The sequence below is a fragment of the Denticeps clupeoides genome, chromosome 15 (genome assembly GCF_900700375.1).
Source record: "Denticeps clupeoides chromosome 15, fDenClu1.1, whole genome shotgun sequence".
Lineage (NCBI taxonomy): Eukaryota > Metazoa > Chordata > Actinopteri > Clupeiformes > Denticipitidae > Denticeps > Denticeps clupeoides.
In genome coordinates this window covers 4,417,065-4,443,817 of record NC_041721.1, presented here as the reverse complement: position 1 = coordinate 4,443,817, position 26,753 = coordinate 4,417,065, and the positions used below count along the sequence as shown (strand labels likewise).

The window sequence follows — 26,753 nt, the reverse complement described above, 5'->3', positions numbered from 1 at the left end:
TGTAAAAGCCGAACAGCGGTTCCAGCTGAAAGCCCCTGAAATGGATGCGGCGCCTCTGCAAATAACCCGGGTTTGATACATGGCTGTGCTGGCAAAGTTAGCCCTAGAGCACTCCTGGTGCATTGTGGGAGCTATGCGCTTAGCAGTGTTTAAATTTTTTTTCCCCCATTTCCCCTCTTCCTATCATAAGCGTCAGTTTCGCTTTGGTCCAGAATGCTACACGTTCGTGAATCATGGGTGGTGAATGAGAATGGAACCTGTTACTGTTCCTGATATTAACTTATGATTAACTGATGTTTCTATTATTATATGTTGTGAAGGTGCCTAGACATCTCCTGTTTTACTACGAAATTTCCAGCCACAACGGCAGTTCCTCGGGGTGTCTGTCTGCTGTGCATTATGGGATGTGGATTAGAGGCCAAACACTTTTATGAAAAACATTTGAATGAAGCATGCAGGAGTCCATATTAAAAACATGTTGTACTTGAGGTTAGAATTGCATGCCCTTTTCATATCTGGAGCATGAACCCAGAGCCAGGCCTGGTTTTTAAAAGTTCTGGTTTGGCCGCTGAGTCATCACACCTTTACAAATTGTGTTCTGAAGAGTCATGACCTGGGCTTATGGAACTTCTTTACCCTATCCCTTTCTCCAGAACGCCTCATTTATCACCTGGCTGCCTGTCTCTAATGAGACGGATGACATATTGGGCTCCGTCACTGTCTAGCCTGTCTTCTGCTGTCCCTCTGAAGGGTCCTGTTTAAGTGATTCATGGAACGAAGAACTCTCTGGATTATTAGGGCTTATTAATTTGCAGTGGTCAGCGGGTGCAGTATTAATAACCTTTAATAACCTTGGCTAGTCTACAGGGATCGTGTCCAATTGATCAGTATATTTCACCGCCGGACAGGAGTACCATCAGAAAAGTCATGAGTGTGTGAGTATGTGTGTGTGTGTGAGAGTCACTCCTCTTCCCTCTCCTTGAATTCAGTCTCTCTCTCTCCCTCTGATATACCCTCCCACTCACCTCATTTGTATTACCTGTATTTCACCCAGGGCTCCTGACCTCTGAGGATCAGCTGAGTTTGTAATGAGCAGTCGGCCTGAGCCTCGGCTGCATGACAGGTCATGATGAGGCGTTCGGTGTCGCGCGGCTTCATCTCTAATTCCTCTCCGAGGCTTCCCCTAAGCAGAATTGATCAGAGACCAGTAACAATGGCAATTTGTTAGAATGGAATTAATAAATGTCTGGGGCTTGTTTATGATGACCTTTCACTCAGAACGTGTCCATCACTGTGCGGCTGTCCATCTTAAGGTGGAGAAGCAGGAGGGAGACCTGGGCCTTCAGTAAATGACAGGAAGATGAGCAAAGGTGTAAGGTGCAGGGTTTCAGTTACAGCAATCCTTAAATAAATGGATATTTCAGCGCAGAAAGCGGAGCAGTCAGTGTTCTTCTCTGTGTTGATTTATTTAGTAAATTAGCCAGGGGCTGCATGTGACTAGTATGTGGGATCTCCGATGACCTTTCTGTGTCTGCGCAGATGTCACTGTGTGCGAGTGAGTGTGTGTCCATTCCACACTGCTGTGTATTAGTGTTGAACGCATGTTAATCATGTTGATATTTTGTGTATAAGTAAACGATTAAAGGAACTTGGGTTGTTATTTGAGGATAAATTATTAAGGTGTATCTTATATAATTATTACATCGGATATTGCATTAAACAATGCTTTTTTTCTAACCATAGAAAGGAAATTCCTATTGTATAGTCTTTGAGATTATTGTTTTATTGTGTAATATATTAAAAATGACACAACAACCAAACTAACATTAGTTAAAATCTATCATATTAGTAAATACATAATACATTATTGCATATTTGTAATATATTGTTGATAAATATGACAAAAACTATTTATTCTATTTTTGAAAATGTATAAAACAGGTGTTGAAATAGATTGAACTGATCTTGTCAGTAATATGATGTTATGTCTGACCTTTGACCTGTTGGATAAAAAAAAAAATCCTAGAGCTCCTGCTAATGAGGCACAAGTGGAGCGTTGTTATGGCAACAGCACATCAAATGGCAGGCCTTTTTGGGCGTCTGCGCGTAACCGGGTGGTGGGATGTAATGAGCTGTCAGAAGTGAGACGGCGGAAATCTTTTATTGTCAAACACGGCATTAGAGCCCTTCATTACACAGGCACAATACGTCTCACGCTAACAACACCCTAACAGCATCCGGTGCTGTGAAAGGGTTCTGTCGTGTGGCAACACGATCCGGGTGTCACACGTGCATTTGCCGATTTGTTCGGACCGGTCAATTTGGTGTGACAGGTGTGAACATTGTAGGACTGAGGACCGAGACACAAATGAATTAATGCGGCACCAGGCGGGTCCAGTGCAGATGCAGAGCTGGAACTGTCACGTTTTTTTTTCTTTCCTTTCATATTTCATGAACCACAGCTGCTCATTTTTTATATTTCACCCATTTACCATGTACAAATTGGCAAAACATATTGCTGCAAATATATTTTGCAAATTGTGGGACCCGTAATCAGAAGCAAATTAAACCAATAACTTTGTCTCAGGTGGGTTTCACCATTCACCGTCAGACAACAACTTTTTGCCGAGAATGCTATTTCACTTTCAACACATTTGCCGATTTTTTTTAGAAGATTTGCTACAATTTGCTTGTGGGGTTGGTTTGTACTGTACTGTAGTACTGGGGTGACAAATCTGTACCTGGCACCCTGTAAAAACCTTGTGACCCTCTGCACCCGGACAGATGCATGAAGTCCCTCACTGTAGCTAAATGAGGCAGTGCCAGGGTGGCCGGATCTAATTATAGCGCCGCTCATGATCTGACCACTCGCTTAAGTAACTCCAGATGCCTCGTGGTTGGATCTGCCTTTGAAAAGCCGTGATTTCATTAATTATGTGCAATTGTTATATCATGGTGCTAGGATGATCTGATCAGTCCTGCCATTAGCAGCACTCCATGAGCTACAGCATGGCACAGAAGGCCAGCATAAGCTTTTTATTTGATCTTTTTTTGGTTCTACAGTGGTTTGAGTGGTTTGTTATCAAGCCAAAAGAGGAGTTCATTATTAGGTTGTCATGTGTCATCTCGAATCCCAATATTCTGTTATAACTGATAGCTGATTTTGTAGTGCATTCCATCTGGTTTTCCAGAAAACTCATATGAGCACCTCGAGAGGTACAGCACGTGCTGCGAGTTGGTTTATTTCCTGTGGGAAATTAGTCCTTAGTTTCTAGACCGGAGGAGATTAAAAGATGGGACTTATTATCTGGCCATTAACCCAGTCATTACCCGGGATGTGGGGCAGAGAAGGGCCCGCTCTAATTTTACCATCCCACTTCTGCTACACACGGCCGCACGGCCATCACACCCTGTACTCTAGTACCAGTTTTCTTTTAATTGCTAGAAATTCTTTTAATTGCTAGAAATTAAGATTCTAGTGCATGATTTCAGTCACATTGATCACAATGTATACTTTACCTTTAAATGCCTTTCCATGCATTTTGTTTACTGAACATATGTGAAATGAACTAACCCTAGTCCCTGGAATAACCTGGGATGTCTGTGGCATTCACCGTATCCGAAAGAATTCTTGAATTTTCTCTTATATATTTTATACAAAATAAAAAAAAACATGCAGTGATCATTAGCTTCATTATTAGCATCTGTGTTCCCTAAACAATGCAATATTTTGTACATGTTTTATTAGTATTATAATAAAATTTCAGTCTTTTTTTTTGTCTTTTTTTTTTTATCCAGGCACTTGTAGAGGCCGCAGAGAAAGCCCAGGTGCAGCACCAGTGGACGGATAATCTTGAGGTAAGGTACCTCACTATTATTCATTTAAAGATTACATTAACATAACGGGATCTGCATGGTCAGGAACTCACTGTGTATATGGTAATGGAACTTTAATTCGCATTGTTCACTTACTGCACATGATTTTGCATTTAGTTAGAAATATCTGTGCTCACTGACAGTCCTCTGAGTCGTGTGTAATCCCTTCTTGGCTGTCTAGCACTGCCTTTCACAAAGTGTTAACCTAGTCCTAATATAGCAATCAAGAAAAGGCCTGTTTTTTTATGATGATTAAAAAGTAAAAGCTCCACGGCATTTCTCATACTTATCTATGCCAATGTGCATTTTAATTATTTCTTGGTTTCATTTAAAGTTACTTCATTTATTTGCCCTTTTCTAGTGCTGTTGGGTGGTGTGTGTGTGTGTGGGTGCCTTGGCTGTCAGAGGAAATTAATCTTGCTTTATGACACAGCACTCAACTTTATGGCCATTCAACACACACACACACACACACACACACACACACACACACACACACTAAAGTGCTTGATTGTGTTCAGTTGCTTGGTTAGTCTGGATAATTACTATCACCCAAGAGCCTCTGCTGCAAATGGCTGAAATGCGAATTATTCCCCGATTACATGGCCAGTCAACATGGCCAGTCCATAGTCAGTCATTCAGAAAAAAACAGTGCTATTCACAGGGACAGTCCTCCTGGAGTAACTCAGGGACACAGTGGTAGTAAGTGGGATTTGAACCTGGGTTTTCTGGTTCATACCTACTAGGCTACTACCACCCTAGTGTCCAAGAGAGGATCTGAGCTAGTGCTGTCAAGTTTAACTGTTGATGGCCTTATCCAGCGGTACCCTAAACTGATTGTGATCTTGGATTTGCCTCAGAAATCCTGTCAACTGATATCAGCCGTGGAATGTGCCAAAATGAAGGCTCTGTGCTGTGGTTAATATATGGCCACCATTTTTTAAATGTGTGGTCTTGCCGTTTTTATTTTAGATTGACTAATAAAGGATTATTATCTACTTTGGAATGCAATAATCTTGCTGTACAGCGTGGATGCTGACTCTGCAGGTGGCAGGCTGTTGCTTCAGGGCTACTCAGGAGTGGGGACGGGTTAATGTCGGGTTAGTGTAAGGTTAGCTTCTGAGAAGGGCAGGTGGTTGCCTTTCTTGGTTCGAGTCGCAGCTGTGGAGTTTAGCGTGATCCTCACCCCCCGCGAGCAGACTTCTCAGTTTCAGATGCTCAGCAGGGGACAGCCTGGTGTGTGTGCAAGTGTGTGAGTGTATTTCTTTTTCTTTTCAACCTGGATTCTCTTAGAATATCCCTTCCAAGAAACAAGAACCAACCTTTGCACATTGCAGTTTCTCCACTGGGGCTATCAGAGAAACATTGAAATTCCCATAATTTACTATAATATTATTTAGATATTCACTAATATGATAATTTTCAATAATTTCATAATGTCAAGGATCTGTTAGGGCACGGAAGAAAGTATGCAATCACATAATGTACAAACACAGGGATTTAATACGGTGCCAGTAGCCTATAGATACTCATCTATGAAGCAGAAGACCACAAATTCACAGGTTCATGTAAAAAGTAATAAACAAGAGAGCAATGGGTCTCATACAGACATGGCATAGTGGTACAACACACATTAAAAGTCAATGACTGGACAAGTAAAGACACAGATAAATAATAATAAAATATTTATACACCTGCAAATGCATAGAATAAGGTAATTGGGGGCACACACATTGAACACGAAATTCTGATTCAAAACGGGGAACCTGAGCACCCTTAAAAGTCACGATATGACGGTACCCTTATAATCATAGAAACAGAAATGCAGGAATCCTCGGTCCCACCGTGGTGAGTGCCAGGACCCTGCTGGACACTACAGGAGTCGGCTGCGTCCAAAAATAATGGGCCTGTCATTCTGTCAGAGATCCGGCAGAACAGGGAGGAAACCGGAGCACCCCAAAAAGTCAGGACATATAATTTCATAACCATCTATGTACAAATTTCATACATGGTGAATATCACAATGGACAATCAATGGCATTATCATTTGAAGCACACTACCATTATATCTGGTACGGTGAGATGTGGAGGGTGTGTGGGTGTAAGTAATTGTTTGCAAGGTAGTGAGCATGCATGTGGGAATTGACGACCCCCTTGTTAAACACTTGGGCCCACGCTGTCAGGATGCAGGGGTTTCGCTGGCGTACTGCTGCCAGCCTCGCTGTTGTGGTGCTGCAGGTGTCAGACAGGTGGCGCCAGCCAGTGATCCGAGTGCGTGTCTCCAGGGCGACCATATGTCAGAGGCTGAGCGCGCTCGTTAGCGCCCCGCTATCATCTGCTCTGACAGAACCCAGTGCGAGAGAAGAAGACCAGGCAACGATAACAGCATTACACCCTCACAGAGATGAGCCGTACACAGCAGTGCAGTTGCAGTTTAAATCTGGTGCTGAGGATAATAATGCACAGTTCTAACACAGCTGTTTGCGTCCATAACATGCGTCCCATCCATAACTTATCCATTAACAAACCTAAAACTGCCATATACAACCATAACACCAGCCATCCTAACACAATCATAACATAGTCATGCATGACCAATACATAGCCTAACATAGTTATACACAATCAAAACACAGTCATGCACAACCCCAACTTAGCTTAGGCATTAGCAAACCTAACACAACTATACGCAATCACAATAGAGCCACTAGCAGCCTTAACATAGGTAGGCACAGCCATAAATCAGATGCGTGCAACCATAAAACTGTCATAACATAGCCATTGGGAACAGTCCTGTACACATCCATAACACATTCATACACGGCCGTAACACATCGACAGAACAGCCAAATCCCAAACAACTACCATCAATAGCCCTAGTAGTCATGTATATAAACCATAATACAAAAAGATGCAGATGCATTTTCACTCGGATGATAAGGTTATTAGCATTGTTTATAGTTTATTTACGACTTGAAGACAGCTGACAATATACCAGGTAAAATCACATTTATTTCTGTGTTGCCCATGATGGCCTCTTAAACCAAGCTTAGTTGAACCAACGCTCTGGTTTTTAAATAAGATTTAGAGTGGGTGGTAGAGTGGGTGAGCCTAGTGGGTAACACACTCACCTATGAACCAGAAGACCCAGGTTCAAATCCCACTTAGCCTAGTGGGTAACACACTCACCTATGAACCAGAAGACCCAGGTTCAAATCCCACTTACTACCATTGTGTCCCTGAGCAAGACACTTAACCCTAAGTTGCTCCAGGGGGGGACTGTCCCTGTAACTACTGATTGTAAGTCGCGTCTGATAAATGCTGTAAATGTAAATGTAAGATTTAAAGATTAATTAGTGCATTCTTATGTCTGCAATTATAGTACGTTTCAGGGGTTCCCGACCCTGCCTCTGAAGTCACATGTTTCTAATCATGCCACATGCATCATTAGAACTTTATCCATTCCTGTTTCTAATTAAACAAACGTTGGAATGAAGACATTCTAGAAAGGAGCCTGCCTGAGAAGCCCCTGGTGTAATTGTTTTTTTTTTTTTTTGTGTAGAAAATATTGATCTCTCTATTGTTTTCTTTCTTCTTTTTTTCCTCCCTAGGCAGGAAATATTTCCTATTACAATCCCAAAGACAATGTGAGTATCCGTCCTCTCTTCATTTCCCAGATGGCTCAGTTTGCAGGAGATGTGAAACAGAAACAATATGTTCAATTAAATCCAAACCGTGCTATGGAAACAGTAACCATAGTAACCAAAAGGCATGTCGGGGAGTGTTACATTCCCTATGGAATGATTGTAACTGTTTTTTTTTCCCACAGAATGAAACAGACCCTGTTTTGCTCCAGAATCGAACCAAACCAGACTTCCGTGCCGACCCAGTCTTCAAACGCCACGTTTCCTTCAACCACACGGCCGTGCACATACCAACAGACATCTATGAAGGATGTGAGTGTGTATAAGTTTACCCACGTACACACATACATCAACACACACACACACTGGTCCAGCCCTGTTTTTTCTTCCATGCACATGCGTGCGTATATTCTTACTCTGACTTTACTCTGTTGCACAGAGACATGCATGAATGATGGGAGTATAAATACATGCACCGCAAACTGAATTGCTTTCACTACTGAAAACCAGTTCCACACACCAGCAGTCATCAAAGTCAGGCCGTCATTTCTTTGGCTCTTGGTCAGATTATGTGTGGACGGGTGGGCGTTAGAAAGCCCGCCTTCCAAATTTAGCGGCAGCTCCGGCGGACGTGGACGTCTCACCGCAGACACCAGCTGCCAGCCGGTTCACACCACCTTGCGCCCCCTCCAGGCCCCGAGACCTGCAGCGGCGTGTCATACGCTGCGAATGTTAATGGAAGATTTCACATCGAGTCATCAACACTTCCTCCAGAAACACTCCTAGTCCACTCTACTCTCTCTCTTTCTCTCTTTCTGTATGTGGAGGAGGAGTAACGACTTTCCTCCATTTATTCCTGCTCATACCGCTCATCATACCCCCCATGGCAGCAGAGCAGGACTCCGTCCCTGTGACGTATTTCTCTTTAAAAGGCATCGTGTGTAAATGGCCACCACAGCGAGGTCACGTCTTATCGGGGTCAGTTCCCAAGCTCTGTGTGTTCTGGGAGCCTTTTTTTTAGCAGACATTTGTCCGATAGCAGAGTGAATGAGGAAAGTGTGTGTAACTTGGTGAGAGAGTTATATTACACACAAACCCCTGGACATAGGGATGCTCTCTCTCACTATCACGGTCACTATTTTTTTCTGCCTCTGTCCTTGTCTCTCTCTCTCTGGGTCGTATTTATATAAGATATATGTAAGACTTAGCCCCTGGGGAGTGTTTGTAAATGTCAGAGCATTTATGTCTTCTGGATTTACAGAAGAAGTGGCTGCTCGCCACTTATATGTATAATTATATGTATGTTGGAAAGGAGGAACTAACTACCCACCCAACCATTTGGTCTGTGTGTAATTATTTCCCAGAAGATTAATTTTAATGATGCTTTTAATAAACTTTGTTTATTAAAAAGAGTGACAGCTGTCACGCACCCTATTAACCCCCCCGTCAATACGCCACATGCCTCCTCCTTTTGTCCTCCGTTCCCCTTCGTTCTCCATACTCCTAGTACGCAAACGTGACCACGCCCCCACTACCAACACCAACATGCAGAATATCAGCGCTTGAATGTAAGCGGTCTGATGGGTGAACTGGTGAAAGACGCTGGTAAAATATGTCTCCCTGTTCTCTGTGACTGTGTTTTTCATTGCCTGCCTCTCCACCCGCGTGTTCAGCACACAGTGCACACAATGAAGTGTGTCCTCTGCTTTTAACCATCACCCTTTGTGAGCAGTGGGCAGCCATGACAGGCGCCTGGGCGCCTCCTTAACCACTAGACCACCACTGCCCCAATAGTGACCCAATAATGACTCTTGGGCAGACGAGGACACATTTTGTGCCGCCCATTCGCAGCGAATCACCTGTCTGCCCTTTCTGACGCTCAACATGCATCCAGATGAGGGGAGTTAAGGGTCTCTTGACCCGTCAACAGACATTCCTGATTGTTGCGCCTCTTCAACCCACTAAACAAATTATCAACAAATTTGACTCCTTTTCCTGTCACCATGGAGACGCGGTCTGAGAAAAGTGTCCTTGTGCTTGTTAATGTTCTCCGTAATGAAGCTTGTGTGCAGGACTGCCACGCCCTTATCTTCACCCTGGTGTTCAGTCTGTCTCGGTCCCTCCATCCATCTGATACCCCCCTCGCTTTCTTGCATCCTTGCGTGTGAGGTGGGGGTGTGGGCTCATTAAGTCGATTGCTCTGTGGAGCTTGTGTGTGCAGCTTGTGTGTGTTTGTGTTAAGGGTTTATGTGTGTGTGTGTTTGTTCTGAACAGTAATGTGGGCTGATGCTGGTTGTCATCTGCCATCCCCATTCTCACACACACATTGAGTCGTGTACTGACACTTGTGTGTTGCACGTGCGTGATAGCCCGACAGACAAAGCTAAATCCAAAGAGAAGTATTGTGCAGGTGTGATGTGTTCCGTGTGTCTTTTTTTGGGGGGGTTATGGTGCCACAAACTAAATATACCTCTACACATTTTCTGTAGAGGGAGGAATTAGCATTATTGTTTAGCTGTTTTATTTAATATATAAATGCTAACACATATAACTAGCATATATACGATTGTCTGTATGCTCAGATTTAGTCTATCAATTACTACAATTTGTACTTTAATAAGTTATTAATGTTATTAATTAAAGTTATTAATAACAGAATTAGCACATATACTCTCTGAACACATAATTTCTAAAAAATAAATAACATATTACAATCCAACAGTTACTCAGTACTTAAGTAGTCTTATCACTAAATACTTTTGTACTCTTACTTGAGTAATTTTTAGATGACTACTGTTTACTTGTACAAGTGCTTCCATGGTTAGGCAAACCAGTGGGCTTGAGTATTAAGCATAATAACTTAAATAAATAAAATATTAAAAAAACCTAATTAAACATAATAAAAGTTCATATTTTATCTTCATCTGTATAGTTCACTATTACACATCAACTAAAAAGGGTGGATAGTTAGAACCTCTTCTCCGCTGCTGTTTATTTCTGTAAATCTAATAGCAAACACTCCCCATCTCTGTTACTGCTCCAGGAAAGTATGGCCTCAAGAATGTAAAGCTTTGCTTTGGCTTTTGAAGTGAAGTGAAGTTTTTTATGCATTTGATGCATATTTATTACTAAATGTGCTCGCTAGTCGTAAAACGTGTGTGTGTGCTTGTGTCTGAGTGTCCCTGTGGTAAGGCACATAGCCCTGAAATTGATTTCTCTCACTCCCCCTGCTTGATGCATGTCCTGATTCATTTAGAGCGTTGGATTCTGGGCCGTGGTGAACAAATTGCTCTCCATCTCCCCCTCTCTTCTGTGTCTCTGTGGGACCACTGGGGGAATTGAACCTGCTCTCCACTCTGTCTGCCATTATCAGGTTGACAGTAAAGGCTAGCTGCGCTGGCGGAGAGCAGACAGAAGCAACAAATGTCCGCTCTTCTTCCTGGGCTTGTCTCAGAAAGCACTCAGGTTTTAACTAACAGCATCAGGTCATCAGATTAATTGATTAATCCAATCGTTGTAACACCAAATGAGTTAAGTTCATCCATAAAGTAAAGTAACACGGGATTTAAGTATTAGTATTTTAGTATTGTTTGTATGTATGTGTGTATTTTGTTGGGTATTTCTGTGAGTAATTACAGCTTTAGGGTAAGAGACAGATCACGCCACCCCTGGGCAGTTCTGAGTAGGTCCCTTTGATCACCTCCATGGTGCCTTATATTAAGTTTATCCAGATAATTTCAATCTAAGTGTGTTCATTAGTGCAAATGGACTCTGGACTAATGCATGTGTTCATTAACACCTTCATTAAGTAGAGTTATTTATAATTCCTGTGAGCTGAATGTGTGTATGGGTATGAGCATGTGTGAGGTTGCTGGCTGTCTCCAGAAGACAGGATGAGTGACGAGCTTCAGATAGCAGTGTGAAACCTCATCTCTGTGTAACGACACACGCGCACACACATTCTAACCTGCCATTCAGACACACTGTATCTCCCTCATGTGCAGATTCAGACACACTGGAACATGGTGGGGCAGTGGATGTGGCCTTCAGTGTTTTATGACAGAAGTGTGTTTGTGTGCGGGTGTGCGAGAGAGACAGGACTGTGTGTCCATCATGTCAAATCTTCAGCATTCGCATGACAGTCTGACCCCTTGTGAACACTGTGTGTCTGTGTATAATTAAAAGAGGATTTAAAGATGTTCTTCCAACATGAATTCTTATTTAAATGCTTATTACAGGTATTCCCCTTATGCCACACACAGTTACACAGTTAACTCTCACATGACATGGAGATTTGAACATTTGAATATGATTTGGGATGAATGTTGCAACACGTGTTTAAAATACACATCAGTTTTTTTGGTTGATATTTATCACAAGTTTTTCCCTAGACATAATAAAAAGTTTATTAACAAAAATGTAGAAGCCAAATGTGTGATGCTTTAATTTACTAGTAGAATTGTTACAAATGCTAACAGTAAATGGTTATTGTGTCTCTATAACAATAAAGAGATTTAATATGTAGTATATAGGTGGTGCTATATGTTACATTTGGGTTTGTGTATATTACTAGTGCACCGCCACTTTAAGACGTTTTTTATCGAATGCAGGCAGATTGGTAAAAACGTTTTTTTTTTTTTGTACTTTAGGTTTCTCTGCAGTTTAACTATTTTATGTCGTTCTGAGTCTTATTGGGAAATACTTATTTTCCCTTGAGAAGAAACCCATGTTTTAATCTTAAACACAGTTTATTTTTATCAATCACAAAGTCCGGCAGAAGGTCTTTCCTTGACTGGATCGTGCCCATGAGTTAAGAAAATGATTTAGCATCAACCATATTAAGCCAAATAACAAACAAATGAAATAAAGAGTTGAACCACTCACTTGGTTGGTATTGTTTTTAATGGTCAAATACGTTTGTTCTATTGCCTGGTTTTGAAGGCACCAGCGGCTTCATTTGCTCCATGTTGCTTGGCTGTAACCAAACCATTTCCAAAAAAATGATGATGTGTAACCTTTCCTGTCAATGATGTCTTCACGTGACTGCACATCATCGATAATGATACAGCACAGCTATTTTACACATAGATTTCAAAAAAGTATTTTACATGGATTTTAAAAGATTACTGAATTTACATGGATTTTAAAAGTTCTGAATGCAGCACTTTTTGACGCAAAGTGTCAGAATATATTCTAAATATATTTAATATAAAATAGTATTCAGTATTTAGTCATCACAACTTTTTAAAAGTATTTAGTCCAACCCTGGTTTTAGTTAGATGTTTCAGGGCTTTCACTTGCATGTAGCTCTAGAAAAAAAAATGGATCAGTAATTCTTTTGTGATGTGCCTCTGGTAGAGTTACTGCTGAGACTGCAGAAAACCATGACTGGATCTGGATTCAGGGATCCAGATGTTTAGGTGAAGGTCTCTGCTGGAGTCCACTAGCCTGACTGTTGAGAATCTTCTGTGCACAAGGGCCCTTTTATTGCAGTAAATCTAAACCGGTGTCCTATGTGCTAATGCTCCGAGCACAGGCGGTGGTCCTCTTGGTTGAATGAGTCACTCCTCACCCTGTCCTCTACCAGAGAATCATGTAGGCATGCGTCACACCGCTGGTCCACAGGCCCAAGACAGTTTCCCATGACTCTTTCAAATTGGGATGTTATGGCCCGTTTTACCCCCTAGATAGTAAGGTATACAAGAGTAAATAAATAAATACAAATGGTTTCGCTTTGACGTAACCCCTAGCCATTTGGGGTTTATAGCATTTTGGCAAAAGTGGTGTTCTCATATGTTTGAAAGAAACACACCAGCTTTACACACCAATACAATCTCATCTGGCAGTGGGTGGGACATATTGAACAGCAAGTATGCATCTGAAAGCAGAAAAAATGGTCAAGCGTATGTCTTGAGTGGCCCAGTTATGACGGCAGGAACTCTTTGAGGATGTTCAAACCTACCAAAAATTGTCCAAGGGAGGAAAACATGCATTCCAGCAACAGTATCACAGGCATGCAAAGTCTCACCAAAACGTTTGGGAACCACCCGTGATGTCCTGTCTAATTAAAGAGCTACTCGGACCACTGATAAATAGCAGATAGTCGCAGGATAATGAGTTGAATGTGTTGACCTGGCATGTGTTCCATGGAGGCACCACCTCACAACTTAAAGAACCTGCTTCTGATGCATTGGTGGCAGGTTCCACAGCAGACCTTCATAGGCATTGGTGGTGTTTTTGGTGGCTGTTTTGGTGGCACAAGGAGGTCCTAGATGGTTGTAATGTTATGGCTGATCCAATGACGTGTGGTTATGACGTGTTGCATGCACCAAATGCCTCACTTATATTCAGATTCCATCATCATCCAGCAAAGCAAGGAGATGCTGAGAGCTACATACTTTTTCATCTGTTCATATTTTACTCCACTCTTCCTCACTGCTTTCAGTCCCAGCAGAAACGTCTAATACTTGTCAGCAGCATCCAGCGAGACCGGCAGTTAAAACACAGACACAATGCTCAGGAACCGAACGCTACGGGCTGTCGGATGGTGAAGGGGAGAAGCGGTTGAGTTTAGTGCCACTCTGCGCTGCAGAGCAGGAACGCCAGCTGTTCCTCTCACAGCCATCTGTGTCCGTCTCAAGGAGTGAAATAACTACAGCAGCTCGAACGGAGGCACATGTTTACACCAAGCGTTGGTGTGGTTTAACATTGCAGAGGTCAACTGTGAGAGTATGGTCAGGGCTCCCACTCTTCTTCATTGCTGATTTGATTGACAAGTAATTGCACTTTTCAGGTGGACACAAAAGGATGTCTTATGTAAAGACAGTGTGTTTCCAACTGTGGGTTTTTTAATGGGCTCAATGGGAAAAGGGAGAAATAACATATTATTGTTATTACTGAAAATATTGTTATTACTAAATATGAAAAGGCAACAGAAATTCCAATATAGTGACCAGCCTTTTGAGTGCGGTCATTGGTGACCATTTCAAAATGCAATTAATCATCTGACCGATTAATCGGTCAACACTAGGCCTTGCAAAGATAGTTCTTGCACTCGGTATCCATTAATGCCCATTGCATACAGGAAGTTCTACATTAGATGATGAGGAGCAGAAATGGAGATAAAAAAAATTGGAGCGGTAGGATGAGCATAAAAGCAGAGCTGAGACAGAAAGTGTTTGCTGATGGAGATCTGAGTAAATCCCGGAGTTGACGTCGACTTTGTGACTCATCACTTGCAGACTTTTCTTTTTTCTTTCCCTTTCCTGAGGAAATCGCTGCCATTTCTAACTAATTAGATTGGAACTGCACTGACCAGTTTCTTCCCTGCCAGAAAATCTCTGCCATTTACTGTGCTGTACCTGACTAACAGTGACAGATTCTTGTCCCTTGCACACGTTCACTCTCTAGGTTATGACGAAGGCAAATAAAGTTTAATTGTCAGTAATGTCACTGCTGCGTGTAGAAATGCAGAATCATTGTGTGAGTAGCGTAATCCTGCTTTTTCAGATGTAGTGCCTGGGTTTATGGGGACATTTTGCTGTGCTCTGTTGTATCATATAGGGACCTTCTACTCTATTGTATTTGTTGGTGTGTATGTGTGTCTTAGCAGCATAATGAATAATCAAGTGTAATTGTCTGTGTGCAGCGTTTTGGCACAGGCCCACGAGGGGCTTCGTGCGGCTGCGCTGTGGCCCGGTCATGGCGACAACACACTCGCCCCTCCAGGGCACAACATCAAACGTCCAACACACACATCTAGCAGCGCTCATTAACAACCGTCATCCTGCGGCCCCCGCAACACACAGATGGCAGAATGCATCCACACTGTTACAGTGAGTGACTCCAAAGATCCTGTGTGTGTCTTGCTAAAATGTCTGTGTGTGTGTGTGTGTGTGTGTGTGTGTGTGTGTGTGTGTTTTGCAGCGACCATAGTTCTAAATGAGCTCAACTGGACAGATGCATTGCAGGAGACGTTTAAGAAGAACAGGGAGGAGGACCCCACCCTACTCTGGCAGGTCTTTGGTAGTGCCACTGGATTGGCCCGCTACTACCCAGGTGATGAGGAAGTACAGTGCTGACCTGAATTTAGAACGGCCCCAATTTTTGACAATTTTTTTCTGACAATTTTTTAGGGCAAATCTTGAAGGTTGTTGTTTTTGGAATTCATTTAAATGAAACCATTTAATGACTTAATCAAAGCTTTTAAAATAATTTGTTCCATTGAATGTACAGTTCATTTACACAAGTAAGAAAAGACATTGGGGTCAGCTCACAAAAAAGACTCAATATTTTAGTGCCATTTATCGGTATTCATTTATTGTTAGCCAAACTGAATTTTCTTTCACCCCGCGGCCAAAGGCAAGAACTCAAAATAGTTTGATAATGTAATAGTTTACATGATGTGGTGGTGCATGGGTGGTGCCAGCCAAAACCCTGAACTAAATCTGAACTAGACAAGTTCTTACCAAGTTCCAAATTCAAAATCATCAGTTTGTGGAGGAAACTACATTCTACTCTGATTAGTAGAATATGCTGGAAATATACATGCAAAGTAAGGTTACATAGTGAGGACTGTACACACTGCATTTATTATTTCACTTCTAGATTCAAATTAATGAAGCGCATAAGGCGGTAAGTCTCATGTTCAAACCCCACGTACTACCATTCTGTCCCTGAGCAAGTCACTTAACCCTGAGTGTCTCCTGGGCCACTGTCCCTTTAACTACTGACTGTAAGTCAATCCGGATAAGGGCGTCCGGTAAATGTCATAAATGTATTTGTTATGATTAGCTGATGCAGTGATGGGCTGTCACCTCAAAAATCGCATTTTTGGCTAAAGAGAAGCGTTAGTGACGAATGACTCACTAAATGCCTTTTCTCTTCACAGCTTCCCCGTGGATAGACAAGGAGAAAACTCCAAATAACATCGACCTTTATGACGTGCGGAGGCGGCCATGGTGTGTACCCGGGCAACATAGTCAGCAGCCCAATATATAACATTTGCATTGGGGCATTTCACATATACATATATTATATATTCACACACACACACACACACATACACTACCAGTTAAGTTTGGACACACCAACTTGCGTTTGCTACAATATGGAACAAAACTGAGGACTCAGGGCTATGAAGTAAAACACGTGAGGTTATGTAATAAACAAACATAAAGCAAACCAGGCAAATAGTTGAATATTTTCATGCAGGGAGCTTTTGCTGTGATGGCGGCATCTCTCACTCTTGTCTTCTCTCCACCACCTTAAGTTGGGCAACAGCAACTTTCTTATCATTCACTCGCGTTAATGAGCAGCTCATCAAGCGGCTTTTGATGAAGACAATAGTGAACAAAGCAGCCATGGAAGTAAAGAGGCGATGCTGAAAAAACAGATTCATCAAACATACTTCACTTTCTCCTGATACAACAAATACTAAATATGTTTTGTGCACTGGATTCTGCAAAATAGCTCTATCTTAGTCTCCATAACTGCCACTGTGTAGGTGCATCCATAATCTGGACTGGTAGTGTTTATTTTTGTGTGTATATGTGTATATATTTATTATGCTATAAATATATATAAATGCATAAATGCTGCTGTTGTTTTCTTATATTTTCCACAGCAGACATTCAGAGCTGCTGAAAGGTTTTTTTGTCTCTGTTGTGCTCCGCAGGTACATCCAGGGTGCCGCATCACCCAAGGACATGCTGATTTTGGTCGACGCGTGAGTGGCGATTTCTATGATTCGCACTGGGAGTCGGACCTCATTAAGCACACACACTCTCACACTCTCAAACACCAACCCCCTTACTTTGCCCTCTGCGGCCACCCAGGAAATATCTACATGCTCTTCTGTTTTTTTTTGTGTTTTTTTTTTTTTTTGTCAGTGCAGAATCCGTGGTTATTATTGTAATACACCTAATGCACTCCCGGGGGCGGTGTCTTCATAAATCCCCATTAGCCTGAGCAAGATGAAGGCCCTGCTGTTCAGATGTAAACCCACGTGAATGTGCAGTTTGGCCCTTTTTCTCTGTGATCCAGCTTCATACAGCAAATTCATGATGCACAATGATAAAAAAGTTGAAATGGACACCGATAATGAGCAGAGGAATCTGACCTGTAAAGAGACGTGCGTAAAAAGTATGGGGAGTGTGAAGCGTGTTGCTTATTAAAAAAACGGCGTCTTTGAACCGCACCGGTGAGGATGATTAATTGCTGGCTCTTGGCCAGATCTAAATGAGAGCTCTAAAAAAAAAAAAATAAAAAAAAAATCAATCCCTCCCTTTTAACTCTGAAGCACATCTCAGATAATTGGAAGAGTGAAATGACGAGTTATGAGTGAAGGTTATGCAAGATTTCTGGGATGTGCAGAGGTTCAATTCCCCTTTTCGTTCAAATTGGATTTTTTTTTTTATTCATGTTCACCTGCATGGATTTGAAAACCCCGTAATACAGTTTTGTATATTATTGTAATGTGTCATGGAGCAGTTTTTATTGACAAAATAAAACAGCATGAACTGCTGGCCCCATGCTAGGCACCCCAATTCCCAGGCACATCCCAGAGACATTTTATTTTGTATTTTTTTAATGACCATCTTGTGACCATGTAACATGCGGTTCCCTGTGGTTTTTGGGTCCTAAGAGTTAATTGGGATTAATTCATTGCAGAATTTGTGATTAATCGTTTCACATCCTTAATCTTAAAATATACATTAATATGCGTGACTTTTTCTTTTTCATGCTGTTTACTCCAACAATATCATGGCGACATCCTCCATGTTTGACCACGTGAAAATGGCAGTTCCATAAAAGCCCTCTATCACATCCAGTACCACGCTGCTGAACACTTAAGCTCTGAAATATGGCTTTTCTTCAGGCAGGGTTGGAGCGTTTTTAAGCGTGCCGCCCCACCGCGCTTATTAATGGACCCATTTAGCCTGAAGTGCCCCTCAGCCCCGCTGGCCAATCAGTGCCTGGTTAGAATAACTCAGCACTTTGTGTGTGCGCATGCACCCCATTACCTGCGACGACCCACACTTCTCAACGGCAACCGTATTAATGAGTCGTAATAAAAAGCTTGTTTGCATTATTCGGAGTTATTAGATGGTTTGCTTGCGAAATCATCCTACGAACCTACCGGGTAGATTCTGTGTCCCTGAAGATCTGATCGTCCCCTCATTCATTGGTGAAAAATGTTTATTAGTGTGTTGAGGGTGTAAAAATGATTTTTTTTTGTGTCTTGACTCTGCAGCAGTGGCAGCGTGTCGGGCCTCACGCTGAAGCTGATCCGCACCTCGGTTAATGAGATGCTGGAAACTCTTTCTGATGATGACTACGTCAACGTGGTTTATGTGAGTGCTCCAAGGAGGGAAGGGACTCCGTGTCAATAATGAATAATAGCTTTGGGAATGGGAGAGTGATCTATGTGTGTGTGTTTCTTTATTGGAGCCGTGTGTGAAGATTTTTATTGTGTGAGTCTATGCTCTGACTTGATAATATTGGTGCGTGTGCGAGTTGTGTATTTGAATGGAGTATGGATTTGTGTTGTGAGTGAGTGTGTGTGTGCAGGATCTGGGATCTATTGAGGTATTGTGAGTGAATGGAGCCTGGATGTATTTTTTTTTATTATTTGTGCGTGTGTGTGAGCATGACGTGTGTGAATAGACCCTGTTCTATTTGCTACTGAGTGCATGTGTGTGTTTGAGTCTGATCAGTGTCTGCATCATTCTGGTTCTGGCGTGTGTATGAGAGCCCCAATGTGTCCTGTGCTGTGGGCAAAAATGATCAAATATGGGAGCAGGAGGAAATAAATAAACAAAAATTCCCCGCTGGCGGAGGAAATCTCCATCCATCTTTGTTTAGTCCAGCACGTCACTTCCTGCCCTTCCCTGATTTGTCTCAATCAAGCCTTGTGGCTGAACCCAGTGATGCATGGACGCTTTTCCGTCCATTAGGTTATGAAAATGGAGGAAGCTTTTATGTTTACATTTATAAATCAAGAGTGTGTCGCTTTTTTTTTTTTTTTGTCGCTGTGAAAAAATACGCAAAAAAAAAAAAATCGGAGAGCTTTATCAATTTTTCCCCCCCCCCCCATTTGTGTAATAACTCGTTTGTGGCATCTCGACCGTGGGTCCCAGCTTCGTCGCGGACACTTGATGCTAATCGAGATGGTCTGCAGTTTTATAAGTACATTGGTGGACAGCAGCCAAGGGTCTGGATGTTTAATGGGATTAACGAAGCCTTCGTTAAAACGACAGTTTTCAGAATGAGGAAATGTGTGTGTTTGCCGAGGGGGGGCTTGTTTATTTCAGTATATGCATATGTGTTTGTCTGAATACAATTAGGGCTTGCATGTGTCAGTGGATCTTTTTCCTGTGTATGTGTGTGTGTGTGTGTAGGTATTAGTTTTGTTACCTTTACTGACTAAGCTTCACTACAATTGGTGACACTGACGTCCCCCAGAGTCATTAGCACTTCCTGTCTTCCGTCCCCAATATGTCAAGAGAGCCCGTGACTCGGCCATCACTCAAATTACCCAGACTGCTGTGCATTGGCGCCCACACTGGCCACGCAGCAGCACTACGACCTCACTTAACTGTAAATAAAATGCATCGTCTTTGTTGCAGTTCAATGAGAAGGCCATGCAGGCGGCCTGCTTCGGCCACCTGGTCCAGGCCAACGTTCGAAACAAGAAGATCCTGAAGGACGCCGTGCAGAACATCTCCGCCAAAGGCATCACTAACTATAAGATGGGGTTCGAGCTGGCCTTCGAACAGCTCCTCTCGGTGAGTGTGTTGACCTGTCAGCCACGTTACAGTTTGACTTTATTAGTTCTGTGATGTCCAGGTTGTACATCTGAACATTAGTGCTTTTTTATAAATTAGAAGGGCGATTTGAATTTAAAATTTGATTAACAAAAGGTAAAACCTTCATAAGTGCTATACACACTTAATCATCGCTGAGTTCAGGAATCCTGTATCTCAAATTTTTCTTCAGGTATTTTGAAACGTTCTAGAAGATGCATCTGACAAATTACTCATAGCATATATTGCGAAGTTGTTTAATATAGATTTCTGAGCGGTTGCCTGTGGGAGGTAGTTTGTTGTCAGACGTCGCCCTCTGCTGGTGAACCAGCAGACCAGCAGCAGCCTTTCCTGCGAGGCGCTGCTCAGGTGGCAGAACGCAGGGAGACGCTGGCCTTGACTTGACAGGCTGAGGTTTTAAAATGAGCCTTCGTTCCATGTCTCCAGTTCAACATGACGCGTGCGAACTGCAACAAGATCATCATGCTGTTCACCGACGGCGGGGAGGAGAGGGCCTCGGAGATCTTTGAAAAGTACAACTATCATAAGAGGGTGGGTGGATTGGCGCCGACAGACTTTCTTTTTTTTTTTACGTGGTCCTTGGTGTGGTCAGAGTAACCGGCTGGACTTTTCTCCTCTTTAGGTGCGGATATTCACCTTCTCGGTTGGCCAACACAACTATGACAAAGCTCCCATACAGTGGATGGCTTGCACAAATAAAGGTATCATCTCAGGCTTTATTCTGTTTCTGTTAAAGAGGCCTGTAGACAGCACCAATTACTATGATGAGGGAAAAACGTTAAAAGAGATTATACATTTTTTATACATTTTTGTAACATATGGGCATATTTCTGTGTTGGTATTTTTGAATGTCCAATCCTGATACAAATCCATGAATATTAATTATCTTATTACTTGTGCGTGCTGTAGAACAGGAGATTATATGAATTAACATATCATGATTACATTTTCCTTTTTTAGGGTACTACTATGAGATTCCATCTATTGGTGCCATTAGGATCAACACACAGGTGAAAATATGTCATGTTTTATGTCCAATTTACTTCTGAATTATATGTGTTGCACATTTCATTGTGTTTCATTGAGCTTTTTTTAAATTATGTCTAATTAACATACTATATGGTGTATATTTTTATGCTGCAGGAGTACTTGGATGTATTGGGAAGGCCAATGGTTCAGGCAAAAGAAGCACAGAAGGTTCAGTGGACAAATGTTTATTTGGATGCACTGGTGGGTGTTAATACAGAAAAAAAAAATTACGTCTTACTTTGCACACTCTTGCAATATATCAGTGCGAATATGTTTTATTTTCCTCTGGGATGTTGCCTGTTTCGCAGAATTTCATTAAATTCATGTGGTCATGTTCTCTCTGACTCACTGTGGTTTGCAGGAACTGGGATTGGTGATTACTGGAACACTCCCTGTTTTCAATAAGACAACGATAAAGGATGAGAACAACCGGGAAAAGGTACACAACACCCACATACACCCAAAATGTCCTCTTTTTGGCATATCAACAGCTTTCAACTTCCACCGCTGCACTTGTGCTTCACAGAAGCAACAAAACCAGCTGATCCTGGGGGTCATGGCCATTGACGTGTCACTGGAGGACATCAAAAGGCTCACGCCCCGCTTCACCGTGAGGCTGCAGGGGACAAATGCCCCGTCTAGTGCTCTTTGCTAAAAGTCAAACATTGTTTTGTTCAGTTTCAGGCTGTTATTTAAAACCGGCTGTTGCTTCTGTGGCAGTGGCTCCTAAACCATCCCTCCAGGGCCCTTCTCTTTGTAGATAAGAACGTTTTTTAAGGGCCTGGGGTTAAAAGACATTCGGAAATTAGGCCTAAATGAGAATTGACTGCTTTCAACTATCTTTTGGACATCCGCCCCAGTACTCATAATCTATTTTGGGAGCCACTGCTCTGTTGTCCTTTTCTGTCCTATTCAGTCTATTTTTTTTGTCCTTTTTTTAAGCTAGTATGTAGGAAAAATTATGTTTTTATTTAATAATAAAAATAAAAACAAATTATAAATTTTATTTATACAGTCAAATTCCGTCTTTCTTTATTACTAGCTTGGGCCGAATGGATACTACTTCGCAATCGATCCCAATGGATACGTCTTCCTTCATCCAAACCTGCTGCCAAAGGTACGTCGCTCATTGACCACTTAATGACGCCGGATCCGACGGCTTTATTAACCTCAGTCTATATAACTGTCAGCAGCAGTCCCAAAGAATGTCCAACCCCGTGTAATGACATTTTTTGGCTAGTATTTTATCACCCCAAAAAGGTTACCACATGGCTTTGCGGTTGTCACTACCTCGGACAGAACAGAAAACACAGGAACATCTGCGCTGGGATATTTTTTTCCCATCAAAATGAGACCAGATATCGGTCGCTTAGGTATGTTGAGTTAAAAGGAACTACCTGGAGAGCCAGTGGAGAGGTCGTGTTCTTTAAAGGGAGACCGTTCCCCTGAGACGATAACACTGAACTGAAGATTTTCCTGTGTGATTAAGCAAGCTCATTGTTTTAAAGAAAAAGGAAACTTCTCGTGTGTTGCACAACGCTCAGAGCTGTTGGTGGGTTGTTTTGACACTGGGAAGGAGAGATTCACTGTTTACGAGGTGTCATTACGCCACATGGACGTCACATGGACGGACCACATGGACGTTTGGGACGACCCTCCCAAACATGGACACGCAAAGAGAAAACAATTTGGTTGCAGTTGCTTAACCCCTCTGAACCTAAGCAAGACTCTAGTGTGTGTGACAGAAGGTCCCACAATAGGAAGCAGGCCATACGCCCTTGTTACTCAAGGTCTGAAAGATACATAAGTAGTAATTTGAAGGTATCTTTATCTTTAAAGGCACAGTAACATGCTTTATTTTGCAAGGGTCTCTAATGGTTCTCTTTCTGTAGAACCCAAAGTTCCAAGAGCCGGTGACCCTAGACTTCCTGGATGCAGAGTTGGAAGACAGCAATAAAGTGCAAGTAAGATGAGCCTTTATAAGCTTTATAGCGATGCCTCATTGAGAAATTAGCTCGAAGGACTCAGTATTACATATTAATAATCACATGTTTGATAGCATTAAGTTCAATACTAATAACAATATTTAAAGAATATTTTTTTCCAACAGATAAGAACAGAAATGATTGATTTACGCAGTGGGAGCAGGAAATTTACCACATTAGTGAAGTCCCTGGATGAGGTAATGCTGTTCTCTTTCACAACTGTTAAGGCCATTGAGGTAGAAGTGATGTAGAAGCTGCACCTAGACTCCAAATTAACACAATTTCAGCTGTGATTTCCTTCCTCTTTTCTGTTTTTGGTAGAAATACATTGACATTGGACATAGAACCTACACATGGTCCCCTGTGAATGAAACTGACTACAGGTAAAATATATGTGTGTGTGGGTGTGTGTGTGTGTGTTCTGTGTTTGTATCTTGCTGGGACCAAATGTCCTCACAAACATAGATTATTTTTTTATTATATTATATTTTGGTGTGGAGTTATGTTTGAGCTTGGTAATTACATATTTATAATACACGTGAAGTGGTTATTTGTATGGTATTCACATAGAAGTAAAAAAAGCATGTATGTGTTGACTGCATTAGTTATGCTATGATCAGTAGGGGGCAGTATTTTCTGCAACAAGACTGTTTCACCTGGGCTTGAATATCATTAACAGCAGCGAGACCCACCTTGGCGGTTAAAAACTATACGGAAGATTGTGGTAATTTGTGGGAGAGGGGGGATGTTGTTTCTAGAGAAATATAGAGGAATTTGGTCATGACACCACACATGCCAGTTTACTCATGTTGCAACCAAGTCAGTGTCACTGCGTGAGAGGAAAGCACATTTAAATTCATTTAAAACATTTCTATGATCAAGGTTTTTTTTATTGTTGTGTGGGGACAGTAATGGACGAGTTTGAAAGCATTTCACACATGTTCAGTACATTGGGTCTGCACAGCTAGCATGCTGGATGAGGGCTTTTTCCCCAAAAGGTGGGGTTGGGGTGGTTTGTGCAAAATTTGTCATGAACATTTTAAACATATAATTTTATTGCAATTGTACATTGTATTATTACATTTTGTTACTAAAACTATGTGCCATTCTTAATTTTAGACCAAAAAAGTTTTAAGTGGAAGACAGGCAGGGCTCAGAGAAGCAAAATTGGGTACTTACTTACTTAATTTAAACTGCAATGGCTCAATGAGGGGAAAATGAAGAGATATACTAATAATGCTAATTGACAATGTAATTGGTTAGCGACCTTTAAAGCACGACAGCATTTGTCATGCCGCACTCCTTAAGCTACCTCTCTTGGTAGAGCTACTGCCAACATGGGGGAGTTTGATCTGCTCACATGGAATTGGCCTTTGATGTAGCAAAATGAACCTCAAATGAGCAATGTTGCATTGAATTTGTGTAGCTTTTATAGGCACTGCATCCGGAATGTATTCACAGTTCATCACTTCTTCCACATTTTCTTATGTTACAGCTTTATGCCACAAATTTTGCTTGAGGTTTTTGGCATATTTCTTAAAAATAAAAAAAAACTCCGAAATCACATGTACATAATTATTCACGGCCTTTGATCAGTACTTTCTAAATGCACCTTTGACAGCAATTACAGCCTTAAGTCTTTTTGAATATGAGGCCACAAGCTTGGCACACCTATCCTTGGTAAGTCTCTCTTTGCAGCACCATCAGTCCCATCAGGTTGGATGGGAAGCACCGGTGCACAACCATGTTAAGATCTCTCGGGATCTCTCCTGAAAGATGAAACATCACCCCAGTCTGAGTCCAAGAGCACTCTGGAGCATGTTTTCATCCAGGATGTCTCTGCACACTGCTGCTGTCATTCTTCCCTCTATCCTGACTAGGCTTCCAGTTCCTGTTGTCATTATGGGGTGTTGAGTGTAAATTTTTGAGGAAGAAAATGCATTTAATCCATTTTGGAATAAGGCTGTAACAAAATGTGGGGAAAGCGAAATGCTGTGAATACTTTTCGTATGCACAGTTGCATTAAAGTTTCTGAGATTAAAATATTGTGTTTTACTTAAATATACAATTTACCCCAATGTATTCTCTCCAAAGGCACAACTTACCCCACACTGGGGCAAACAAAACCACTTTTTTCAGGAAGCTATATTTCTTAAATATTATTTACATTTACAGCATTTATCAGACGCCCTTATCCAGAGCGACTTACAATCAGTAGTTACAGGGACAGTCTCCCTGGAGCAACTTAGGGTTAAGTGTCTTGCTCAGGGACACAATGGTAGTAAGTGGGATTCGAACCCGGGTCTTCTGGTTCATAGGCGAGTGTGTTACCCACTAGGCTACTACCACCCTACTACCCTACTACCACCCTATTATATTTCAGATCCAGAGTGATTATTCCCAGGGATGCACCACATCCAGAAATATATGTACATATGGCCTTTGAAGTCACTTTAAGTAAAAACTAATGCCAGATGTCATAATTGTTCTGTATAAATGAGCATGCATTTTCTTGGCTTATTACTGACTAATTACATTTTTTGTATGTGTTCAGTCTAGCACTTGTTCTGCCAGATTACAGCCTCCATTACATCCATGCCACCATTGGTGATACCATCACTCAGGCCAAATGTAAGTGATGCCATCTATTTTTCAGTGTGAAAAATTCCTACTTCCTCTCCTTGCTGAAAACTGTACTGAATTAATGGTTCCCATCTGAAAAACCATGAAGGGTCTTTTTATTAGTTTTAAAGACACATTGTAAATTTTATCTCATATAGATGTTGGTGCAAATCTCATCCAAATAAAAACCAATCAGCAATAACTCACACGGTCAAAACCTGACCTCTGACCCTTGGCTTTAGACTGGGCTCTGATATAGTTGGCCTCTAGTGCTGTTTATAATGGCTCCTGGGACTGAGTGAAATTTTGGGTACTGTAATCCCTCCCATTTTTCCTACTATGAACCCCCCTCCCTGTCTGTTTATTCTAACCTTCCCTCTTTTTTCCTTCCTCCTCTTCTTTCCCCTTCCCCCCCCGTCCCCGTGTCCATCCATAGCCTGGATCCCCAGTGAAGGCAAGTATCCGCTATCTGCTCCCCTCCCCTTTTTACTCACTGGTACACCCTTACATCCACCCAGCATCGTGCATACACACAATATGCATTCAAATGCAAGAATGCAGACATACGGAGACACAGTGACACAAATGTAAATGCAAGCTAATCCACATAAGCGCATGGCAAGTCAAAAGCTTCCATGTGCATGATTAACACATGCGATAAAACAATATACCTGTATATGACTTGCATGGGAAACACAAACAGGACATTTACCAAATGCACACACACACATAAATCAACACTGGCTGATGAGTGGACGAGTGTTCAGTAG

General features: G+C 41.9%; 1 protein-coding gene across 2 annotated transcripts in view; it reads left to right on the top strand.

Annotated features, from left to right (window-relative positions):
* Positions 1-26,753, top strand: part of LOC114764347 (voltage-dependent calcium channel subunit alpha-2/delta-1-like) — a 71,414-nt gene that overhangs the window by 28,297 nt on the left and 16,364 nt on the right. For both annotated transcript variants that reach the window (XM_028953893.1, XM_028953894.1), the window contains 20 exons: positions 3,799-3,858; positions 7,488-7,523; positions 7,706-7,832; positions 15,447-15,578; positions 16,411-16,480; positions 17,197-17,247; positions 18,775-18,874; positions 20,150-20,308; positions 20,774-20,878; positions 20,970-21,048; positions 21,308-21,357; positions 21,491-21,577; positions 21,738-21,815; positions 21,903-21,986; positions 22,419-22,493; positions 23,269-23,340; positions 23,487-23,558; positions 23,683-23,744; positions 25,916-25,992; positions 26,420-26,437. In XM_028953893.1, the coding sequence (XP_028809726.1) occupies positions 3,799-3,858; positions 7,488-7,523; positions 7,706-7,832; positions 15,447-15,578; positions 16,411-16,480; positions 17,197-17,247; positions 18,775-18,874; positions 20,150-20,308; positions 20,774-20,878; positions 20,970-21,048; positions 21,308-21,357; positions 21,491-21,577; positions 21,738-21,815; positions 21,903-21,986; positions 22,419-22,493; positions 23,269-23,340; positions 23,487-23,558; positions 23,683-23,744; positions 25,916-25,992; positions 26,420-26,437 (1,594 nt within the window). The remainder of the gene's footprint in view (positions 1-3,798; positions 3,859-7,487; positions 7,524-7,705; positions 7,833-15,446; positions 15,579-16,410; positions 16,481-17,196; positions 17,248-18,774; positions 18,875-20,149; positions 20,309-20,773; positions 20,879-20,969; positions 21,049-21,307; positions 21,358-21,490; positions 21,578-21,737; positions 21,816-21,902; positions 21,987-22,418; positions 22,494-23,268; positions 23,341-23,486; positions 23,559-23,682; positions 23,745-25,915; positions 25,993-26,419; positions 26,438-26,753) is intronic.